Source organism: Pipistrellus kuhlii, unplaced genomic scaffold, assembly GCF_014108245.1.
Source record: "Pipistrellus kuhlii isolate mPipKuh1 unplaced genomic scaffold, mPipKuh1.p scaffold_m20_p_4, whole genome shotgun sequence".
NCBI lineage: Eukaryota > Metazoa > Chordata > Mammalia > Chiroptera > Vespertilionidae > Pipistrellus > Pipistrellus kuhlii.
The window spans coordinates 37,319,197-37,341,640 of NW_023425540.1; the positions used below are offsets into that span (position 1 = coordinate 37,319,197).

Sequence of the window (22,444 nt, forward strand, 5' to 3'; positions counted from 1 at the left end):
ATGTACTCACAATGTACATACCTTTCTTTGAATTGACATAGTTGCTATGTTCTGTAGGACAATATACTGCACCTCCCTAAAAATTAAACAAGAATTTTCACTGTGTATGTTTTCCAATGAAATATCTTTAAGTACATTAAAGAAAAGGAATTAGTGGTAAGTTTCATACTAAATGGAACTCAAATATAATATTGAAAAGTTTTCAATAAATTGCAGATATTTGTGCCTTATTTTAAAGTGCATTTCCCTACAAATGATTAATAAATTACATTAGATTCATCCTAAGATGTAAAGCCAATACTGTAGCTGCTCTGAACACATGCAAGAAAGGCATTCTTAGGCCTGATGAAACGTGACTGCAGAGCTCATATAAACTTGTTGTGTCGATTCTGCCCAGAGAAACATCATGATGAGAGAATCCATTAGCTGCCCCCTGCATGTCCCCTTATGGGGATTGAGCCCGCATCCTGGGCATGTGCCCTTACCAGGAATTGAATCATGACCTTTTGGTTCATAGGTCCACACTCAACCACCTAGCCACACCAGCCGGGCCAAAAGATACTTTTAATTCCTTTGGGCTATTTGGGCTTGAGGTTTCAAAAATTCAATATTTATCAAAAACTTTGAGATAAATGAAAGTTACATTTTATTGTTCAAGTATTCTTTTTGAAGAAATACAAAAGAAAACGTACATAAAACCATGTCCTACCTACTGCTACGAAGTAAACGCACTAGTGATTTAGAAATAATGCCAGCTTCAGCTCTTGGTGATATGTGCCAATACAGCTGAGCAACTGCCATAACCACCTAAAAAAAACAAAAGCAAGAAAACAATCAGAACTATGAACATCAGAGCACACTACAGTTTCAAACAACATTCTTATATATTATTTCCTTTAACTCCTATAAAATTCCTATAAAATACGATGAATATGTTACCTTTTGTAACAGGTAATTAGTATCCCCGCCCCAAGAATTCATGACTACCCTCAAATGTGAACTTATCTGGAAATAAGGTCTTTGCAGATGTTATTAATGTAATGATCAGAATGAGATCATACTGAATTAGGGTGGGCCCTGAATCCAATGAAAGTTCCTTATAGAGACACAGAAAAAGAAGGCAAATTGACAATGGAGGTAGATATAAAGTGATAAACCATTCAAGGAATGCTAAGAATTGTCAGTAACCAAGCTAGCAAAAGGCAGTTTTTCCCTCAGAGCCTCTAAAATAACAGCATTTTTTAATTTTTTTAAAAAATTATCTTTATTGTTGAAAGTATTAAAGATGTTCTTTTTTTTTTTTTTTTTTTTTTTTTTTTTTTTCCATTGACACCCTCCACCCTGCACCTGCCCCTCCTAGGCCTTCCACCAAACTACTGTCAGTATCCATGGGCTATGCATATCTATACTAATCTATACTAATAAAAGAGTAATATGCTAATTAGAGCAGACAGACAGAATGTCTTCCAGATGTCCTTCTGGACAAAGCCATAATGGCGGGGGACAAGGCAGAAGCAGTTAGGGGCAATCAGGCCAGCAAGGGAGAGCAGCTAGGGGTAATCAGGCTGGCAGGGGAGAGTGGTTAGGGGCAATCAGGTCGGCAGGCAGAGTAGTTAGGGGTGATCAGGCAGGCAGGCCAATGAGTGGTTAGGAGCCAGTGGTTCCAGATTGCAAGAGGGATGTCCCACTGCCAGCAGTCAAACATTCCCCGATGGTTCCTGGATTGGAGATGGCGCAGGCCTGGATGAGGGACCTCCCCGAGTGCATGAATTTTCATGCACTAGGCCTTTAATATATGTGTGTGTGTGTGTGTGTGTGTGTGTGTGTGTGTGTGTGTGTGTTATACACACAAATAAGCAGGATAACAAAACATGCGGAACAAAAAGTTCCTCACTTCTACTTGGTACACAACCAAATAAGCAGGGAGCCAGGGAACCAGAACATACTGGGACAACAAGTACAATCTACCTCTATAATATGTTTCACCATTCAAGAACATTTTTTGGTCAGTATTTGTACTACAAAATCAACTTCCAAGATAAAGTTAAATTAATAGTAGGTCAATTATAAACTAGAGTTTTAGGTGGCAAGTAACAGCTACTTCACAACCATCTCGCCAAGCATATTTACAACATTAGTAAAACAATAATTTTTTATTACTATGCATCATTATTTAATAATGATTCAAAAACTAAATTACTAAGTATAAGATAAAATGTCTGCTAATTACTAACACATATATACAAAGCTCATACTCTAAATTCTCAAGCATCAAAAAACAAAGTAATTCACATGAAATTCTTCATTTTCAAAGTTTTTGCTATTTGAAGGGAATAATTCATAACAATATTTTAGTTGAAATTTTTTAATAAAATGTTTAACTTGAATCCATCAAGCCTTTAGCTATAACTTCCAGTTAATAGGAAATGCAGGTATGGAAGAAAAAATTAAGTAGCACTCTATATAGGAATCAACCAAATAAATACAGAAAAACATCCTGCAAGAACTGAGAAGTTTAAAAGAGATAACAAGCAAGTGTGAAATGTAGCAGATATATTTTGCCAGTTTAGATGAATTACTTATAAAAGATAATTTCAGATAAATTGGTATTAAATGAGATGAAACTTCATTGAAATAGAAAGGTGGAGAGGACTGACTAGAAAATAAACAGGTTAAAAATACTACATACAGTATGATTTCTATCTTGATTTAAAAATATATATGTGTATAGGCATACATACATGATAATATATGTTTATTTATGCAGAAAAAAAGATCTGGAATAAAATACATTAATATATTGTGATAATGAGTTCTTAGTGATGGGGAAGTGATGTTTCTTTGTTTTTAGTTCTGCTAGTCTGCATTTTCTAATCTACTGTGCATGTATATTCTAAAAATAAAGAATTATTTAAAATAAAAAAGTTAAACCAAAGTAAAATAAAAAATTAGGGTACAGATACAGATTATTTTTAATAGTTATTTCTACCAGTTAAAATTTACTATGTATAAGGCATTATGCTAGGTACTTTTTATCAGGTAAATACAAATATAGACTGATATCACATCAAGTACCCACAACTACAAACTAGCAAAAGAGAAACACATAGTCTTCCAGTCAGTTCTGAAACACCTTGAGCTCGTATCTTAGGAAAAACCAATTAACAAAACCACAGAAAAGTACTAGTAAATCAAGTCTAATAGGCATACAACTATCAAACCAAGTAATATCATCAAAACTTTTTTTATATAAAGAAATAAGCAAATGCTCCATTAGCACACTCGAATATAAAGACTTGTTTAAAAAACTAACATACTTTCAGCCATATCTTAAAAAGAAATCTGTGAGAATTATTTCTTATAAGTATGTTAACATACCGCTGCATTTCTGCTCTGAAGCAAAGGTTTTGTATTCCGAATTAAAAGTCTATGGTCTGGATCCATAGTATAAGGCTTTTTTCTTTTCTCAGCCTTTTCTTTCTGTTCCTCATCAGACTCATAGAAATTCTTTTCGTTGTCCTCTAGACCATCATCCTACAGGAAAGAAATCCAATTCCATGTTTAGTTCAGACCCTGAACAGCCCAAACATGGCAAAAAGAAAATTTTTAAAAACTTCTACAATAATGATAATATTTTACTATGCAATATAACTGTTGAGGTGATTTCAAAATACTTGCTACTTATATGAAGGTCTTAACACAATAACTGTTCCTTAGTGATATACATGATATTCTTTTATACAGGAAAACTAAAAAATATTAAATCCTCATAAAAGAAAAACCCATAGCTACTACTACTCAAAGGGAGAAATCTGGCAATTAGACTCTAACAAAGCCAACAATATGAGACTACCTAAAACTTGAAAACTATTTCTATAAATTACCAGCCACAATGTAATTGGATCAGAAAAAAAGGATAATTTTTTTAACTCAACACATATAAAAGAAATCATAATAAAGCTTGACAGGTTTACAACTAGTGATTAAATAGGTCCTTATGTTGTCAAGAAAGACTCAGTTTGAGCTTTAGGTATATCCATAATAGTTTATTCTGTTTTGTCCTTTATACTTTAAGTCTTTATTATCTTAGACAGTCATATCAGTCTATAGGCATTTAGTCTTAAAAATTTGAAAAAAAAACACAAAAATAATAATATCTATCTGGGTCCAATTCAACTACTATTTAGAGGTAATTTCTATTATCAAGTTTCTGAAATGTACTTTCTAATTCTGAAAGAATGAAGTAGATATACTGTTCCCTATTCTTCTCACAAAGTACTACCAGAAACCAAAGATATTATATATAAAACAAGCATTTAAAAAAGGAAAGGCAGAGATCAGAAGAGTGAGTAGAGAACTCAGGACCCAAAGGATAACTATAGTGAGTTCATTAGGCTTTCATTTTTATCTCATATTTAAGACTGGGTGCTAGAGAAGCAGTTAATCCAGAAACACCAATAAGAATAAATTAAAAAAAAAAAAAAATCTTCCAAAAGCCTGCCTTATGTTTCCAAAGGACCAAGAAATGGATGGTCCAGCAAGAAAATAACTTTTTTTTTAGAAAATAACTGCTCTGCTGCAGCCAAAACTAGAGAAAATACCATGGTCCCATACCTATCCTCATCTTGCAAAGGATGAAAGGAAGAGAGTAGACTTTGACCCTCACCGGCTGTAATGAGATGCCCCAATCATCCCACTGTGGTGGTACATACCAGAAAAGAATAAGACAGCACTGAGACTTCAATTCCCACCAGGAGTTAAGTGAGACAGCCCAATGGTTCAGTGGAGATCAAGTGGGGAGCTTGGACATTCAAGCTCACCTATAAATAAGGAGCTGACCTTATCCCTCCTCACACTCAGCACCTGCAGCACCCAGTGGTAACAAGGACACACCTCTCTGTGGTGTTAGTGGCGGATACATGTATACAGAAATGAAGCACTTCTATTCCCCACAGACAAAGAGCTATCGGGGAAATATTAGTGGGGAGCCAGAAATCACACATTCACTCACAGTAACAATAACAACCACAACCTCTGTGACAATCAATGGAGGCTGGCGCGCGCGGGGAGGGGGCGGGGGGGGGGTGGACTTAAAAGGTACCATGACCTGGCAATAATAATAAGGTACTTACCTCAGTTTGAATAAGATCAAGAATTTCATTATACCCACAATTTCCATGTTCAATCAAAAATAGATTTTAATTCCAAGAGCCCAAAGGATCTCAAAATAGATGAAAAAATAAACAAACCAGTAAATCCCAACATCTGAGAAGTGGGGAGCTGCTGTAATAAATACCTAAAAATGTCAAAGTGGCGTTAAAACTGGGTAATGGGTAGAAGCTAGAACAATTTTGATTTGCATGTTTAAAAAACCAAAATTGCCTTGAAGAGACTGTTAGAGGAATATGGATGTGAAAGTTGATTCTCATGAGGTTTCAGATGGAAATGAGGAAAATGTTACTAGAAACTGGAGGAAAGGCAATTCATGTTATAAGGTGGCAAAGAACTTGGCTGAATTATGTTATAGTGTTTTGTGAAAAGTATAAGTTAAATGTGATAGACTTGAATATTTAGCTGAGGAGATTTCTAAGCAAAAGGTTGAAGTGGTCAGCCTATTTCACCTTGTTACTTATGTAACATGAGAAAGATAAATTGAAAAAAAAATTAAGCAAAAGTTAACCAGAACTTGAAGATTTAGAAGTTTCTCAGCATATCTTTTTGGCAAAAATCAAGAAATCTTCAGAAAAGAAGGCCAAGGGTATGTCTAGAAAATAATTTGATAAAAGAGATCATGGGTACGACTCATGGATTTAATAGAGATGGAATTTTACTCGCAGAGACACTGCCAATTGGACTAGAGAGGAGAGACTGTCAGACTTCTGAGATTCCACAGGACAGGACAGTGTGAGGACACAGAGAGAAAATATCTATAAGCCAAGGAGAGAGGCCTCAAGAGAAACCAAATCTGCAAACACCTTGATACTGTCTTCCAGCCTCTAGAACACGTGTCAAACACAAGGCCCGCGGGCCAAATCCGTCCCGCCAGGCCTTGCAATGTGGCCCGCACCGCGCTGTCATCACTGCACTCCGCTGCGTTTCCATCACAATGACAGTTTATGACTGTTCAGTAAACCATTCGGTCCGCGATTTTGGCTGGATTTTAGATTTTGGCCCCTTCTCTGATTGAGTTCGACACCCCTACTCTAGAATGATAAGAAATTGATTTCTGTTGATTGAGCCACCTAGTCTGTGGTTATGGCAGCTCTAGAAAACTAATACAGATATCAACAAACTATTCATCAAAGAGATATACAAATGGGAAAAAAAAATCCCACCTGCAAACATGAAAAAATAATCAACTTCATTAGCTATTAGGGAAATGCAAATTAAAACTAGAGCAAGATATCACCACACACCTATCAGAATGGCTCCATTTAAATTTTAAAAATAGTGACAAGACCAAATGACAGTGAGGACATAGAGGAAACTGATTACTCAGAAATGGCTGGTAAGAATAAAAAAGGTTACAGTCACTCTGGCAGGTTGGCAATTTCTTACAGAACTAAACCTGTAATTACTGTATATTCCAGTAATTGCACTCTTGGGCATTTATCACTGGGAACTGAAAATTTATTCTCATACAAAAACCTGCACACAAAATATTCACAGCAGCTTTATTCTTATTAGCCAAAATGGAAACAACCCAGATGTCCTTCAATGGATGAATGGTTAAACAATTGGTTAAATATCTATGCCACAGAATATCACTCATAAATAAGAAACATATTACTGATACCACTCATAAATAAAAAACATATTACTGAATAATCTCCAGAAAGAAAAAAATTAACCCTAAAAGGTTACATACTATATAATTCCATTGATATAATAACATTTCTGAAATGGCAAAATTATAGAGATTGAGAAACAATTAGTGGTTGTTAGGGATTAAGGGTTGCAAGGTTAAGCACAGGGAGGAAAATGGGTTTAGTTATAAAATGGCACCATAAAGAACTCTTGTGATGGCAATGTTCTGAATCTTGACTGTATCGACATGCTGGTTGTAATTATAGCTTTCCAAGATGCTACCACTGGAGGTAAATGAGTAATGTTACACCAAATATCTGTGTTATCCTATATAATAAAAGCCTAATATACTAAGTGTCCAGTCATCCAGTTGTCCGTACAACCAATCAAAGCATAATATGCTGATGATATGCTAAGACCACTCAACCACTCACTATGATGTGCACTGACCACCAGGGGGCAGACACTCCGACCATTAGGTTAGCTTACTGCTAGGGTCCAGCCAATCAAGACTGAGAGAGAGGGGCTGGACACACCCTGAAGTCCTCCTGTGGTCCCTCCCCAGTTGGCCAATGTCCCACATCCCTCCCTGGCTTCGATCGTGTACCAGTGGGGGTTCCTCAGCCTGGCCTGTGTCATTTTGCAATCCGGGACCCTCAGAGGATGTTGGAGAGCCAGTTTTGGCCCAATCCTGCAGGCCAAGCTGAGGGAACCCACTGGTGTATGAATTCGTGCACCGGGCTTCTAGTTTCTTATAACTACATATAAATCTACAGTTATTAAAAATTAAGTTTTAATAAATAAAACTAAGAGAAAAAATGAGTAAATCACATAAAATCTATTTATACATATTTATTATTATAACAATAAAATAAGTTATCTAAGTCCTGGCCTGGTGACTCGGTTGGAGCATTGTCCTATATACCAAAATTTCCAGGCAGGGCACATACCTAGGTTGTGGATTCAATGCCCAGTTGGGGTGTTTACGGAGGCGACCAATCAGTGTTTCTCTCTCACATTGATGTTTTCTCTCTTTCAGTCTCTCTCCCCCCTTTCCTCACTCTTAAAAAAAAAAAAAATCAATGAAAACATATCCTTGTATAAGGATTAAAAAAAAAGAAAGAAATTATCTAAAATATCAAACTTTAGATTGCTTGCTGTTGGTTTTGGGGGTTTTATTAAGTTGTATGAGTTCTTTATATATTTTGAATAGCCCTTTATCACATGTATATTTGTAAGTTTCTTCTCCCATTCAGCAAGTTATGGCTTCAATGAATAGGTTTCAGGAGACACAAATATTAATTAAGTTCATATATACCACAGCAATATATTGGTAGTACACCTGACACTGGGTTAGATGTCCCTGACAAGACCAAAGTAGGTAGGTGATTAGCATGATCATAATAACCTAATTAAAATAGCTATTCAATATGAGTAGTATACCTTATGAGAGAAATACATTCAGTAGAAAAATGTCATGTGTAATAAAATTTTAAACTTAATATTTTTTGCAAAGAAAAATTAAAGAAAAAATCTCTTTCCCCCAAAACTGAGTCTATATAAAAAACACACACAAAGGATATGAATACTGGCTTGGAGACTTTTTTTCCTTCTGTGAGGTAACTGCTATGCTCTTCACTTTACATGTTTTATACCATAGCCCAGAGACCACTGTACCACACAGGTAGAAGTGTGGGTTTGAGGACCATTGAACACTGAATCTCCCTCAATACATCATAATTACAAAAACACCTGTGTCCAGTAACTTTGTGTTGAGCCACTATGAAAATGCAGTGTTCAATTGCCCACAACACTTCTCATTTCTTATGACTATATGTTCAGCTCCAGAATATAAAAAACACGTTTTCAGTATGCAGTTTCCAAATTTTTGCAACTGAGATATCTGAATAATCTACAAAAGGCAAATTTCTCTGAAATAAAATATACTCATGTTGAATTTAGGCCTAAAGGTTCTACGGCATCAAAAAGAAGGGTCCCAATTATATGAAAACTAACTGCTCTCCATCTAAAGATGGAAAATCATTGCTTTTTGTTAAGCAGAATGCATTTTAGAGTGGTTCTCATTCAGTCAGAGAGTTTTAACTTTATGAGTTATACCTCATGAACTTACAATTTCAGCCCGCACTAATGGAATAGCTTTGATTGTATTAACTCTCTGATTTTAGGAGTCAACCTAAGTTTTAAAAGTTCCAATAAGAAATAAATAGATCCAGAGGCATAGAAGCATGGAACAGATTGTGGAATCTCAGAGGGAAGGTGGAGGTGAGTGGGTGGAAAGAAGTCAACCAAAGAACTTGCATGCATATATGCATAACCCATGGACACAGACAATAGGTTGAAGGTCAAGGGGAAGCAGGGAGCACAGTTAATGGGGGGAAAATGAGACATATAATACTTTCAACAATAAAAGTTTAATTTTTAAAAAATGTACGCAACGGCAATAATCTCATTAAAAGTATGTGAATAAAAAAAATTAAAACAAAAAGAATAAGGAATCTTTAAAATGAATGCTTCGTAACTAATGGAGGCTTCATTTCAATATCATCAGCACATGGTCCATAGTTTCCCATTAAATTGCACATTGAACCCTTCATCAACAGCTGCCTGAAAGAGTGTACAAAAATTTTTTATTCACATTATAAAGCATGATTCTATCACAACTCTTCACTATTTTGTTTTTTTAAAAAGTTCCACAGAATAGTAAGATTAAAAATTAGTCCACTAGCAAGAAACAAAGCAAATTTACAAAAAAAAAAAAAATTAACCCATAAAAAAATTAAAATTCAACAAAAATAATTATCTCTAACACTTAGATCCTTTAAGACAAGACCTAAATGTGGAGTTTTGAACTTTTTCCTAAAGTGCCTTTGTATTTTCAAAAACCTGCTAATCAAGAACTATGTTCAATATATGAATTTTGTGTTCTGATGGTTCATATTTTATACATATCTCTAAAAAGCTAAAGAAACTTATTTTAAAAACTAAAGGCTTGGTGCACGAATTCATGCATCAGTGGGGTCCCTGGCCTGGCCTTCGGGATTATGCTGAAACCAGCTCTCTGACATCCCCTGAGGGTCCCAGATTGCAAGAAGGCACAGGCCAGCTAAGGGACCCCACCAATGCATAATCGGGGCCGGGGAGGGATGCGGGAGGTTGGCCAGCCAGGGAGGGACCATAGGAGGGCTCCAGGGCATGTCTGGCCTGTCTCAGTCCTGATTAGCCAGACCCCAGAAGCAAGCTAACCTACCAGTTGGAGAGTCTGCCCCTGGTGGTCAGTGGACGTCATAGTGACTGATCGATCAGTCAAGTTTCTTCCCCCTGGTGATCTGTGCATGTCATAGTGAGCAGTTGAGCAGCCTTAACATATTATTTGCATATTACACTTTGATTGGTTAAACAGATGACCGGACACTTAACATATTAGGCTTTTATTATATAGGATACTTTAAACAAAATTCTAAACTTGGCAAAGAAGCATTGAACAGACTGTCAAACTACAGCTGTAAGTCTAGGTAGGGTGTGGGGGGAGTAAATAGGAGATCAATCAAAGGACTTGTATGCATGCATATAAGCATAACCAATGGATGCAAGACACTGAGGAGGGAGGGGGCCCGGGTGAGGCCATGTGCAGCAGCGGGGAGGGGTAAGGGGGAAATGAGGGGGCTGGGGGAAGGTCAGTGGGGGGAAAAAGGAGGCATATGTACTACTATTTGTAATACTTTAAACAATTTAAAATAAAAATCTAAACTTGGAACTTTGTTACACCTACAAAGGGTTTTATCATTGAAGTACTAATACACTGAGAGGAATAAATGTAGATGAATCACTCCAGATTTCAAAAGGCATACATATTGCCACCAGAATTATATTTTGAATTCAATATGCAAAAAGAACTGTGAAGTTATACAGTTTTAAGTTCCAAATTAATAATTTTGATATTTCTCACAAAATTGTCATCTCCTTGAGAAAGTTCAACTTTAAAGACATAGATTAATAAAATTAGAAACATTGCTGTCAGACGCAATGCCGGAGTTTTATTTCAGTTTATAATTAATGCCACTAAAAGCTTGCTTTTTAATCACTTTTAAAATTTACTTGTTTTATAGCACTTTTTAAAGTCCATTACTTCTACAAAAACAACTTAAGTCTCAGAGATTTACACTTATGCTTCAAGTATTCTCCCATAATAGCCTGAATGACACAAAGAAAATGTTTAAGTAATTTTATGTCCTTGAAAATTATACAAACTTGACCTAGAATAAAAAAACAACCCACTAGGACTGCAGAGAGTAAGGTAAATTTAAGAAAATAGAAATGCAAATATGCATTTTTAGCAGTCTCTTGAATTTATTAACCTAAAAGGTTTAATTTCCATTTTCCTGCATCAGCTTTATTTATAAAATGTCGTGCCCTATAAATACGCTGTTATTTTCTATAGTCAAGCATCCTCTTAACAAATCTTCTCATTAATATGTAAATTTAAAGTCAATCGGTCTTCTCCCTGACAGTCCCATGAATTCCTAGTGCTCTGTATAATCGGCTTTGACTTGGCATCCACTATTTATCATCAAAGATGTCAGTTAGAAAAATTATAGAAAATGCACTGCAATTGATGTGACTGAAATCTACTTTGTCAACACTTAATTGTTCCTCAATTCATCCATTTACATATAAACAGCCTAAATACTGATCTATAATGATGCAAATAAACTAAATTAAAAATCTCTTTTGCCCCTGAAGAAGCCTATTTATATATGATGTGTTCATTTGAGAACTTACTGACAAATGCATGTACATCAGCTCATCTCAAAAAGTATTTCCACTAATTTTTAATTCCTCAAGAAACAATTTTGCTATCTTTCAAGCCCATAAACACAATTCTTTTAAACACTATTTTAAAGAATTCAATGAGAAATATCACCTCTCTTTGAGAAAAGCAAATTAAATTATGGTTGTTAGTTAATTGCAATATCTGAGTATTATGGATTAGGGGCTTCAATATCAGCTTTGACTGGAACATAATAAGTAAACACATAGAAACTTTATTAAAGTAAACAAAAGGATACTTTAATTTAAAAGCTATGGGGTAATAGAATATATGGGAAGAATGTTGGCCTAAGTGTTAGATTATCCTGTTTCTACTTCTGGCTCTACTTTTTAAAAGTAAAATTGTCTAGTCATTAAAAACTACATCCCTCAGTTTCTTCATCTATATAATGGATAATAATTCCCATTGTCTTATCTCAAATTAAATACAACATAAGTAAACAAAGTCTTAAATTGCTAACTACAAAGAATCAAGTGTTATTTTTCATATTTTCTATTAGAATTGAGAAGGAAACATCTTAATTTTAAGGAATTCAGCATTTTAGGCAGTTTTTTATTTTATATAACTTAAGTCAACATATTACTTTAGTGATATTTTTCTCACTTATAAATAGCCTTTTCATTATCATATATTGGTGTTCATATAGCATTTATGCAAATGACTTCTGCCTGTTATGTAAAAAAGGATGGGGGTACTAAAATGAATACCTTTGTACTCTGCTGATCTCATGGAAAAAAAACACACACACACACATTCAAATGTTGATGGTAAAGGATAAAAAAGGATGGTAACTTTGCTAGAGTACTGTTCCACTTTACCTGTATATGCTATTAGAGGCCCAGTGCATGAAAAGTCATGCACTGGAAGGGGGGAAGGGTCCCTCAGCCCAGCCTGCCCCCTCTCACAGTCCGGGAGGCCTCAGGGGTAGGAAGCGACCCGGCAATCAGGGGAAGGCAATGCCCCATCACACCTCTGCTGCTGCCACTGCCAGCAGCACAAGCCTCAGCCAGCCCTGGTTACTGAGCCTCAGGTAGCCCTGGGCAGTTGGGTAGCTGCCATCCGAAGCTTGCCTGCGCCTTCTGCCAGCCCTGGGCGACTGGGGGGGCTAAGGGTCTGGGAGCAGGTGTGCATGGATCAGCAGGGCCTGTCTGAGGGCAGGCCTGGCTTTTCTGCATGCCTGAAACCCCAGCGGGGCTGAGGGGACTGGGCACCACCATCTTTGAGGGTGGAGAAGTCAATTAGTATATTCTCTTCTTATTGGCTGTAGGCACTGCCATCTTTGTGATGGTGTGAGAGTCAATTAGCATATTCCTTCTTTGTTAGATAGGATAACATTCTTAAGTAGTTCTTTACTTCATGGTATGCTTTTTACAACAAGAGAAGTGAAAAATTAGAGCAGATATAAATCCCAAATACTTCTCAGTTCCTTCTAGGTATGATCAAACATTGCCTTGTAATTCAGTAGCCAACTTTTAAAGTTAAAATCACCATATGGAGTCCTAAAAAGTTGAATGCAACTCAAAGTCTAGGCTAAAAAGTCTTCAAGACTAAAAGTGGCTGGACTGATCACTGGAAAGTTTCTCTATAAAACAGAACTGTAAATAGGCACAGAAAGTCTAAGATAGGTTAAGAGACAGTGAGCATAAACATGGTCTAAATGATAATCTTTATTTTTAAAGATTAAAAATAACTTTAATCTTATTTTATTTTTGTACAATGTATTTGTACTAAAAATCTAACATCTTTAGTGTGTGTGTGTGTGTGTGTATATACACACACATACACACACACACACACACACACACACTCTCTCTCTATATAATAAAAGGCTAATATGCAAATCGACCAAACAGCAGAACTATCAGTTGCTATGATAAACACTGACCACCAGATGGCAGATGCTCAATACAGGAGCTGCCCCTTGGTGGTAAGTACCCTCCCACAGGGGGAGAACCGCTCAGCCAAAAGCTGGGCTTATGATTAGCAAGTGCAGCAGAGGTGGCGGAATCCTCTCCCATCTCTGTGACAGCTCTAAGGATGTCAATCTGACAGCTTAGGCCCACCCCCCGGCCTAAGCCATCAGTCGGACATCCCCTGAGGGCTCCCTGATTGTGAAAGGGTACAGGCTGAGCTGAGGGACACCTCCCCTCCCAGAGCACAAATTTTGTGTACCGAGCCTCTAGTATATATATATAAATATATATATTTAATACACACGCACATATTGATTTCAGAGAGGAAGGGAGAGGGAGAGATAAAAGCATCCATGATGTGAGAGAATAATCAATCTACTGCCTCCTGCATGCCCTCCACTGAGGGTATGTGCTCTGAATGGGAATTGAACCAAGACCTCCTGGTTCACAGACTGACACTCAAACACTGAACCACAATGCCTGGGCAACAATCCCTTACTTTTAATGATACCATAAAGGTTGACCTTTCAAATCTTTTACACTGGTAATAAACAAAACATATGTGTATTCAAAGAGACACAAGCCTGTTATCTTGACTATTTGTGGGTGAACTGGAATCATTTTAAATTAATAAAATAAAATGTGTTATCTAAAGTAAAATTTATAACCACTAGAACAAATGAAATTAAATGGTTGCCAGTAATTGGCTCTAAAGAGGCTACCATGATGTTATGAAAAGGATGCCCTTTATTTCACAATGTTCTTGATTTGTTTCTATGTTTTTAAGAATATACCCAATTATAGTTAGCCAAACCTTTACAAATCTTCTATTTTACTGGAGGTTTTTCTTTTCTTTTAGCCCAGAAATCTTTAAAAAGGAAATAACATGCAAAGCTGCATATGAATGGCAGGTAAAGGTGAAGCCTGCTCCGTTTGGAACAGTCTAGAGTAGGGGTGTCGAACTCAATCAGAGAAGGGGCCAAAATCTAAAATCCAGCCTAAATCGCGGGCCGAATGGTTTACTGAACAGTCATAAACTGTCATTGTGATGGAAACGCAGCGGAGTGCAGTGATGACAGCGCGGTGCGGGCCACATTGCAAGGCCTGGCGGGACAGATTTGGCCCGCAGGCCTTGTGTTTGACACATGTGGTCTAGAGATTCTAGGGCCCCACCCTCTTGGTTGGTCCAGTGGCAGTACTACAGCATCCTAGAGCAGAGGAGCACTCCTGGAAACTACTTAATTAGCCCATTAACCACATAATTTAGAATAAAGCCTAGGTCAGATTGCAAATAAGTAGCAAAGATAAGAAATTATTTAGCCCAATTCCAGTGTTACCAGGACAATGACCAGAGTTTCATCTCATGTTTGTAATAATAACTAAGGTTCACAGAATTAACATGTAAAAATAAAGAATGCATATAGTACCAATTTCTTAAATAATCTGTCAAAAAATAAATATATATGTAGTATAAAAGTTAATTTTTTTATTTGGCAAATAGCTTCAAACATGAATTTTACCTAAAATTAAATTAAATTAAAGGAACATAAATAAATAGACAAACTACAAAGATATTTTTAGGGGATATGGTAAAAAATGTATATATTTTAACTCCAATTTCTACATAGTGACAAAGCAAAGGATCATTTGCATAAAGCTACTAAAGTGACTTGATGCTGACAGGAAAGTACAATAAAAAGTTTTATTAAATAGTGATAGTGACTAGGTAAAAAATTTACCTATAAAACAGGGGGGGGAAAATCTCAATAGCAATCTGGAAAATTACTGGCTGAAATTAAATAACTAGCTATTAGCAACAAAAATCTATTGTCAAAGTCACCATTTACATTAAGGGGCCAAGACATTTGCAGCATGGACATGTTGCTTAATCCAGCACAAATGCCATCAAAAGTTTACTTTGCTAAATGATAAATAAAGTTAACTTTATAAAATAAATGCAGAGATGGTTAGTAAAACTGCACCAATTTAAGAGCCTATGTGACATGACTTTTATACATGGATAATTCAAAATATACTTCAATTCTTAAGCAGAATAAGCTAAAATTTTACTGTGCCATTAAATATATATCCTCTAATGATAAAACAATGACCAAATATCCCTGCATTTATATTGGTTTCCTGATTTCTAAAAGAACATGAGAAAAATGAGATATCCTTAAATTCACAGATTTCTATAATTTACTACTCTTAATTTTCATACACATTTTTAAAGCGCATCCATTTTCTTAGTATATTTTGTAAGTGCAAAATTACTCAACACTTACCTCTTTCCAAGGACTGACAAACTGTGTACGAGCATATCGAGTCAGCATGTGGATTATGACAACTTGTCCCCACTCTTCTACATCAACTAGTAAATTACATAGCTTGCGGTAATTCTTGTGAATCAGGTCTATTCTCTCTGGGCATACTTCTTCAAAAGCCATCACAACACTGCCAGCTACCAGCTACAATAGAAAGAAATAATAACTCATTAAAAAAAAGTTTTCCCACTGTCAAAGATTCTACTCAGACATTATAGAGGTAGAATCATTATTACGGCAATCAATGTTTAAAATATTCAGTCACTTCTGAATAATAAATTACAAAAAAATGGGTAAAGGATCTAAATAGACACTTGTTGAAAGAGGACATACAGAAGGCCCAGAGACATATGAAAACATGCTCAAAGTTACTAATCATCCTAGAGATAAAAAGCAGAACAACAATGAGATACCATCTCACACCTGTCAGAATGGCTATCATCAAAAAATCAACAAACAACAAGTGCTGGTGAGGATGCGGAGAAAAAGGAACCCTCCTGTACTGCTGGTGGGAATGCAGACTCGTGCAGCCACTGTGGAAGACAATATGGAGTTTCCTCAAAAAACTAAAAATGGAACTCCCATTTGACCCAGTAATTCCACTTCTAGGACTATATCCCACGAAACCAGAAACACCAATCAGAAAGATACATGCACCACTATGTTCATCGCAGCACAATGCACCATAGCTAAGATTTGGAAACAGCCCAAATGCCCATCAGCAGACAAGTGGATTAAAAAACTGTGGTACATCTACACAATGGAATACTGTGGTGCTATTAATATAAAGAAAAGAAGGAATTTTTGCCATTTGCAACAGCATGACTGGAACTGGAGAGCATTATGCTAAGCGAAACAAACCAGTCAGAGAAAGATAAATATGACATGATCTCACTCATATGTTGGATATAATCATCAACATAATTTGATGAACAAGAATAGATCCAGAGACAAATGGTAGGGAAGGGGAGTAGGTTAGAGAGCAACCAAAGGACTTGTATGCATGCGTATTAGCATAGCCAATGGACACAGACACTGGGTCCTGGGGGCTTGCCTGGGTGAGAATGGCTTGGGGGGGGGCGTTCAATTGGGGGAAAAGAATACATATGTAAAACTTTTAATATTTTATTAATAAAAAAGTATGAATAAAAAGTAATAATAATAAATGATTATACATGTTTAAATAACAAAATTTAAAGTGTCACTCCCTAAAAGAATAATTTTAAGAGTTGTAACATGTATATAAAACTAATATTTTTCTGAAATACTAATATTAGAAATTTGGGTAATTTTTTATTTCATGAGGTTAAACTTCTACAAATTGTTCACATATGGATTAAATATACTCATCATGCACATTTTTCATTTTTAAAGCTAACCTAAATTCTAATCTAAAGAGCCATTATTTAATACATGACAATATTCAGAAAAAGAATCAAGACAATAACCATGACCACATTATATCAGTTTACAATGAAAATGACAATAATTTCACAATGAATGTATCTTAAAATGTGAATGAGAAACTCATAAATGTTTTTGAAACAAAAGCACTTTCATATCTTACACATTTTAATCCACCTGTTTTTACCAATATAATTTATTTACAAAGAAAATACAGGCTATAATTTTAGTACAGCTTTATCACTTATGTGCTTAAATTGAAATAATTAATTACCAACAAAAGGCAGCTTTCTCTAAGACCAATTAATGAACCATAAATGCTTTTTGGGGAATTCTCATGCTTTTGCAAAGTGGTGAAATCAAGATTTCTTTGGTATAAAAATACAAGCTAAGCAAAATATATGATACACAAATAGTTTACATATATATATTTAGCCAACAATATAAAACAATTTTGAAAAAATAAATTAATATCATATTCTTTCTGAACACTAGGGATCTTCATTTTAGTGTCTAAAATTTCCCCAATGACTTACAATACAGAATTAAGTAGAAATATAACTTACTGAAATAATATACTGAAACGGTACTTTTTGAAAAATATTAGATACAATGATATTCATATTTTTAATGTTTGTCCCTCTACTTGGCTGACATTTAGTTTATTAATATGCAACCAACAATACAATTGAAAGAAAACAGCTCAGAATATAGACTTGCTATTATGCTAAACAAGTTTCCAGTCCTGTGGGGATTTTATGAATTACCAATCAGCATAAACGTGAAGCTGCATTTATTGACTCCAGCCCTGCCCATGTACTGGCGCCTGCTGGTCTCAGCATGTATACACTTCAATTGAAAAAGCAAAGAATTGACTATTTGTGTGAACTATATAAAACTGCATTATACATATAATTTTCTATTTGCTATTTATATGGAAAGGAAGTTAAGTTAGTGTTTTCAACTTTACATTTTGATGTCTTTTTCATAAATCTTTAAAAATTATATTCTGTGATAATCGTATTTCAAAAGGATAAAATTAATATTTTAAAAACTCTTAAAACAACTAAGTTTATAGCATCAAACTATAGAATGACTTCGTAATTGTGAAATATATCTATATTTATATATATTTTATACATAGGCATATCTGTATCAATTAGTAAAAGGTGTTCAAATACAAAAATAAATAATACCACTTAGAATAAAATAATCCATGGAATTTTGAAATAATAATTCAACAAAGTTTAAATGTAAGAATTGTGTAAAATAAAGGCTTATTTTGCCTAAGCCTAGAGTATCTTTTTTTCAAAGTGTTTCGTAGATACCAAATAATTAAAAGAAAAATCAGCTACCACATGTTATTAAATCTATTAAACCAAGAACTATAGATACAAAATAATTCTTAAGTACTAATAAAGAACATGAAAAATGAAAGAAAATAATTACACAAGTACAAATAAAGTTTAAGAAACAAATAATTAGGAAGACTGTAAAAAAGATGCCTTTGCAAAATAAAACTGGCTATTTTAGATATTTCATTGTAAGGTTTTAACAAACTTACCCTTGGCTAAAACACTGCCAGAAGAATTAATAATTAAGGTCTGTTAAACGTTCAATACTCTATAAAACTCCCAGAATTAAAATAAAATTATTTACTCAGATTTTAAAACCAAAAATATTCATTTCCCAAAAAAAAGACAGTTAATTTCTATCCCACTGTGTCAATAGTAGCTGTTTATATAAGGAGAAAAATAAATCACTCCAACAAAACTAGCAATGAGCTCATCAAATTCAAATGCAGTTTTCCATTTATGTATTTTTTATATTAAAGCAATAAACATAGTTCATTTATCTTCCCTTGGTTGCCACGTTTTTCTGTGCTGTTGCTATGAACTTCAGCCATTAGCTGTGCTCCAAGGTAAACTACATGAACCATCAACAAAAGTGACACCCCATCTATGGAGTTCATATTTTCTCCAGATTATCTATGCTAGTTGACAAGCTGGTAATGAAAAAAATCACACTAAGCAAATGGTTCCACTAATAACAATAAATTTTCTATAAAATTATGAAGGGTACAAAACGTTTCCTTGCATCTATTTTGTCATGAATTCTAATTAACGTTGCAAAAACCTGAGAGTGCTGGGTCATCACAAGAAGTGCATCAAGGTTTGATTGATAATATGGTATAAGCTGGCCAATGCTGCCAAGATTTTCTTCTCTTAAATTAATGGCCATCCAACCTGCCCTAATCATACAGCCCAAATGATATTCCCCTTCTTATTTCAATTTTCTTGAGGCATGGAAAATGGGAAAGATCCGTCATTTATCTTCTAATAGCTGGATAATAGATCTATCACAACAAAACATCTGCACAAACTCAGAGGTGTGGGTTTTTTGCCCACAACAGTGAGGCTTTTACCAACATTAAATCAATAACTTAGAAAATGGTATCTTCTCCCCACAGCTTAGTTATGAACAATATATTCATTAAACATCATTTTGTAGCTAAATTAAGTGGAAACTTTCTCCTGGGGGGGAAAAAAACTTCGGTTTTTCAGTAGCCATGGATCAAAATTGTTTTCCTAAGTAACATTCTATTCTATTAGAAAGTTAAATGCCATCAAAAGGATTTCTTTAAAATTAATGTAGAAGGAAAAACAAATAAATACCAGCCTGCTTTTGAGGTGTACTAAATAAGAGAGACCATCCACTACTATGCTTAACTTGCTCAACAAATATGGATTTCTGCATTTAAAAAGTGTTACAAATTTAAAAAATGAATGTATAACTGAAAATCAGTAAAGGTTTATAGTAAGGAAGTGTTCAGGATATGTTAAATAGAGAAAATAGGATGAAAATGGTAAATATGAGAATATAAAATGAAGAAATTATATAAAGAAAACTTGTAATGATTGGGGAATATAGGTAAAATATTCCCTTTTTAATTTTATTGACTGTAGTTATGAGGTTTTTAAAAATTTACAGATATATTCAAACAATAATTAGGTAAGTAACATATGTTCTTCCAGTTATATTACCATAACTATATTCCTAAACCCCAAATTATTTATTATTAGGAAAGAATTATCATATGAAAAATATTGCTCTTTCTCTAGTAAAAGGGAAAAGCCAATCTATTATCTTTTAATATGTACTGAATATATATTCCACCTTTACTTAAAGTGTTCTAGAACTAGTTTTCTTGGAGACTTATCTCAATTGTAGGAAAATCTTCTTAGGCTACAATAAGCAACAGCCCAGCTGGCATGGCTAAGTGGTTGAATGTTGGCCTATGAACCAGGAGGTTACAGTTCAATTCCCAGTCAGGGCACATGCCTAGGGTGCGTGCTCAAATCCAGGTTGCGGGCGGGGCAGGGGGGTGCAGGAGGCAGCTGATCAATGATTCTCTTTTATCACAGATGTTTCTCTCTCTCTCCCTCTCCCCTCCTCTCTGAAATCAATGTAAAAATATCTATTTTAAAAAATTAACAGAGGTTAAATGGAAACTTTTTAAATATATTAATACCTTTCAAGTTTTACTTATCAACAGCAACAGCAATGTCATCATGATAATGACCCCAAGAAGCTCTGCTGATAACACATTCTTTTTCACAATGTGAAAATAAATTGGACCTTGTTCATTTAATTGGGAAATTTTTAAACAAACATGATTTATATATCTTTTTTAAATCCTCATCCAAGGATATTTTTCCCACTGATTTCCAGAGAGTGGAAAGGAGAGAAGTGGAAGGTCCGGGGGTGGGGGAGTGGGGGGGAAAGGAGGAGATAAAGGAACATTGACACATAGATTAGTTGTCTCCTCCATGCATCCCTACTGGTTTGGGGGAACATGTAACCCAGGTAATATGCTCTGGACCAGGAATCGAACCCACAACCCTATGGTCTGTGGGCTGATGTCTAACCACTGACCAAAACTAGCCAGGGCAGAATTCTTATTGATTTTAAATGTCCATGCTGACATTATTAATTTGGGGGAAAGAAGAAATATAACTGTCTTCCTTCAATGAAGTATTACATGCAACAAGCAAAAGTATCGATAATAACAAAGATAAGATCCATAAATAACTGTATAGACCTAAAAATATTTTCATTCTATCTATAAGAGATAATAATCATACAAAGGGGAAAATCAGAAAACATTCTCAAAACTAATTTAAATACTTCTGAAACCTGAGTAGATCTGAATCTTCCATTCCAAACCCAGAAAAACTAAAGTCGTAAACCTATGTCCTAAGTATAATTAAAACACAGAGAACCTCCAAACTTCAAATTACATGAAAGCAGAAAAGTCAGTCCTCAATCCCAGAGTTATCTTTCATGCTTATGTCACAAAACTTCACAGAATACTATCTCAGTCTGATAAAACTGAGATACCAAAACAAAGCAGACAGGAGTTGGTGGTAGGTATAAAAGGTAATTAATAGCAACAGCAGAAAGAGAACTCTAAGTATGAAAATACTATACTGTAAATGATTCCTGGTAGATCAAAGCTGATTATGAGGAAGGATGCTTTAAAGAGTAGAGGAAAAGAACACCTTAGGAACTGTAAGGGGACAGAATAAAAGAGGAAAAAATTCAGGCTCCTAAAAGTAAAAAATAATCATACTCAAAATAATCTTAGGACATATATCCCTTTGGATGCCCTTCCCATAAAAAAGTAAAAACAAAACAACAAAAAAAGCCACTTAATTTTTTTAAAAAGCACTGCTATTCTGCCATTCTGCTATTCTGACAGAGTGCTTTTATACTAGAATTTGACAAAGTTCCTCAAACTCACATCACCAACCCTATTCAGAAAAAAAAAGTAAAGATGCAAGTAATCTGTAAGTACTAAAAACAGAAAATCAAAACAATTCAACTGCTGAAAATTATCCACAAAATAATCAATGATGAAGCAGAAGAAAACAAACACAACACTCCAAATGAATTAATAAGCACCCTCAAAGCAGTATTTGGAGAATAGAAAAATTACATGAATCAGAAATTCAAAAGCAGGGAATAGAAATGAACAAGAGACATCAAAAATAAGGTAGTTGATTGAAAACAGGTAAGAAACAGAAAAAAAAATCAGACATGATGGTTAAATTGCAAAGTGCCCAACATTAAGAAATGTGGCTCAC

The 22,444-nt window shown here is 34.9% G+C and overlaps 1 protein-coding gene across 10 annotated transcripts in view; it reads right to left on the minus strand.

The window, feature by feature from the left end:
- The window catches only part of AP3B1 (adaptor related protein complex 3 subunit beta 1), a 185,934-nt gene that overhangs the window by 123,065 nt on the left and 40,425 nt on the right, over nucleotides 1-22,444 (minus strand). For 9 of the 10 annotated variants that reach the window (XR_004982833.2, XR_004982834.2, XM_045571657.1 and 6 more), the window contains 4 exons: nucleotides 15,855-16,037; nucleotides 3,379-3,534; nucleotides 710-807; nucleotides 22-76 (listed from right to left, as the gene is read on the minus strand). Coding sequence is in view for 8 of the 10 variants with exons in the window: in XM_045571657.1 (XP_045427613.1) it covers nucleotides 22-76; nucleotides 710-807; nucleotides 3,379-3,534; nucleotides 15,855-16,037 (492 nt within the window). In the remaining 2 variants the exon portion in view is untranslated. The remainder of the gene's footprint in view (nucleotides 1-21; nucleotides 77-709; nucleotides 808-3,378; nucleotides 3,535-15,854; nucleotides 16,038-22,444) is intronic. The other variant, XM_036409011.2, reaches the window with a different exon arrangement.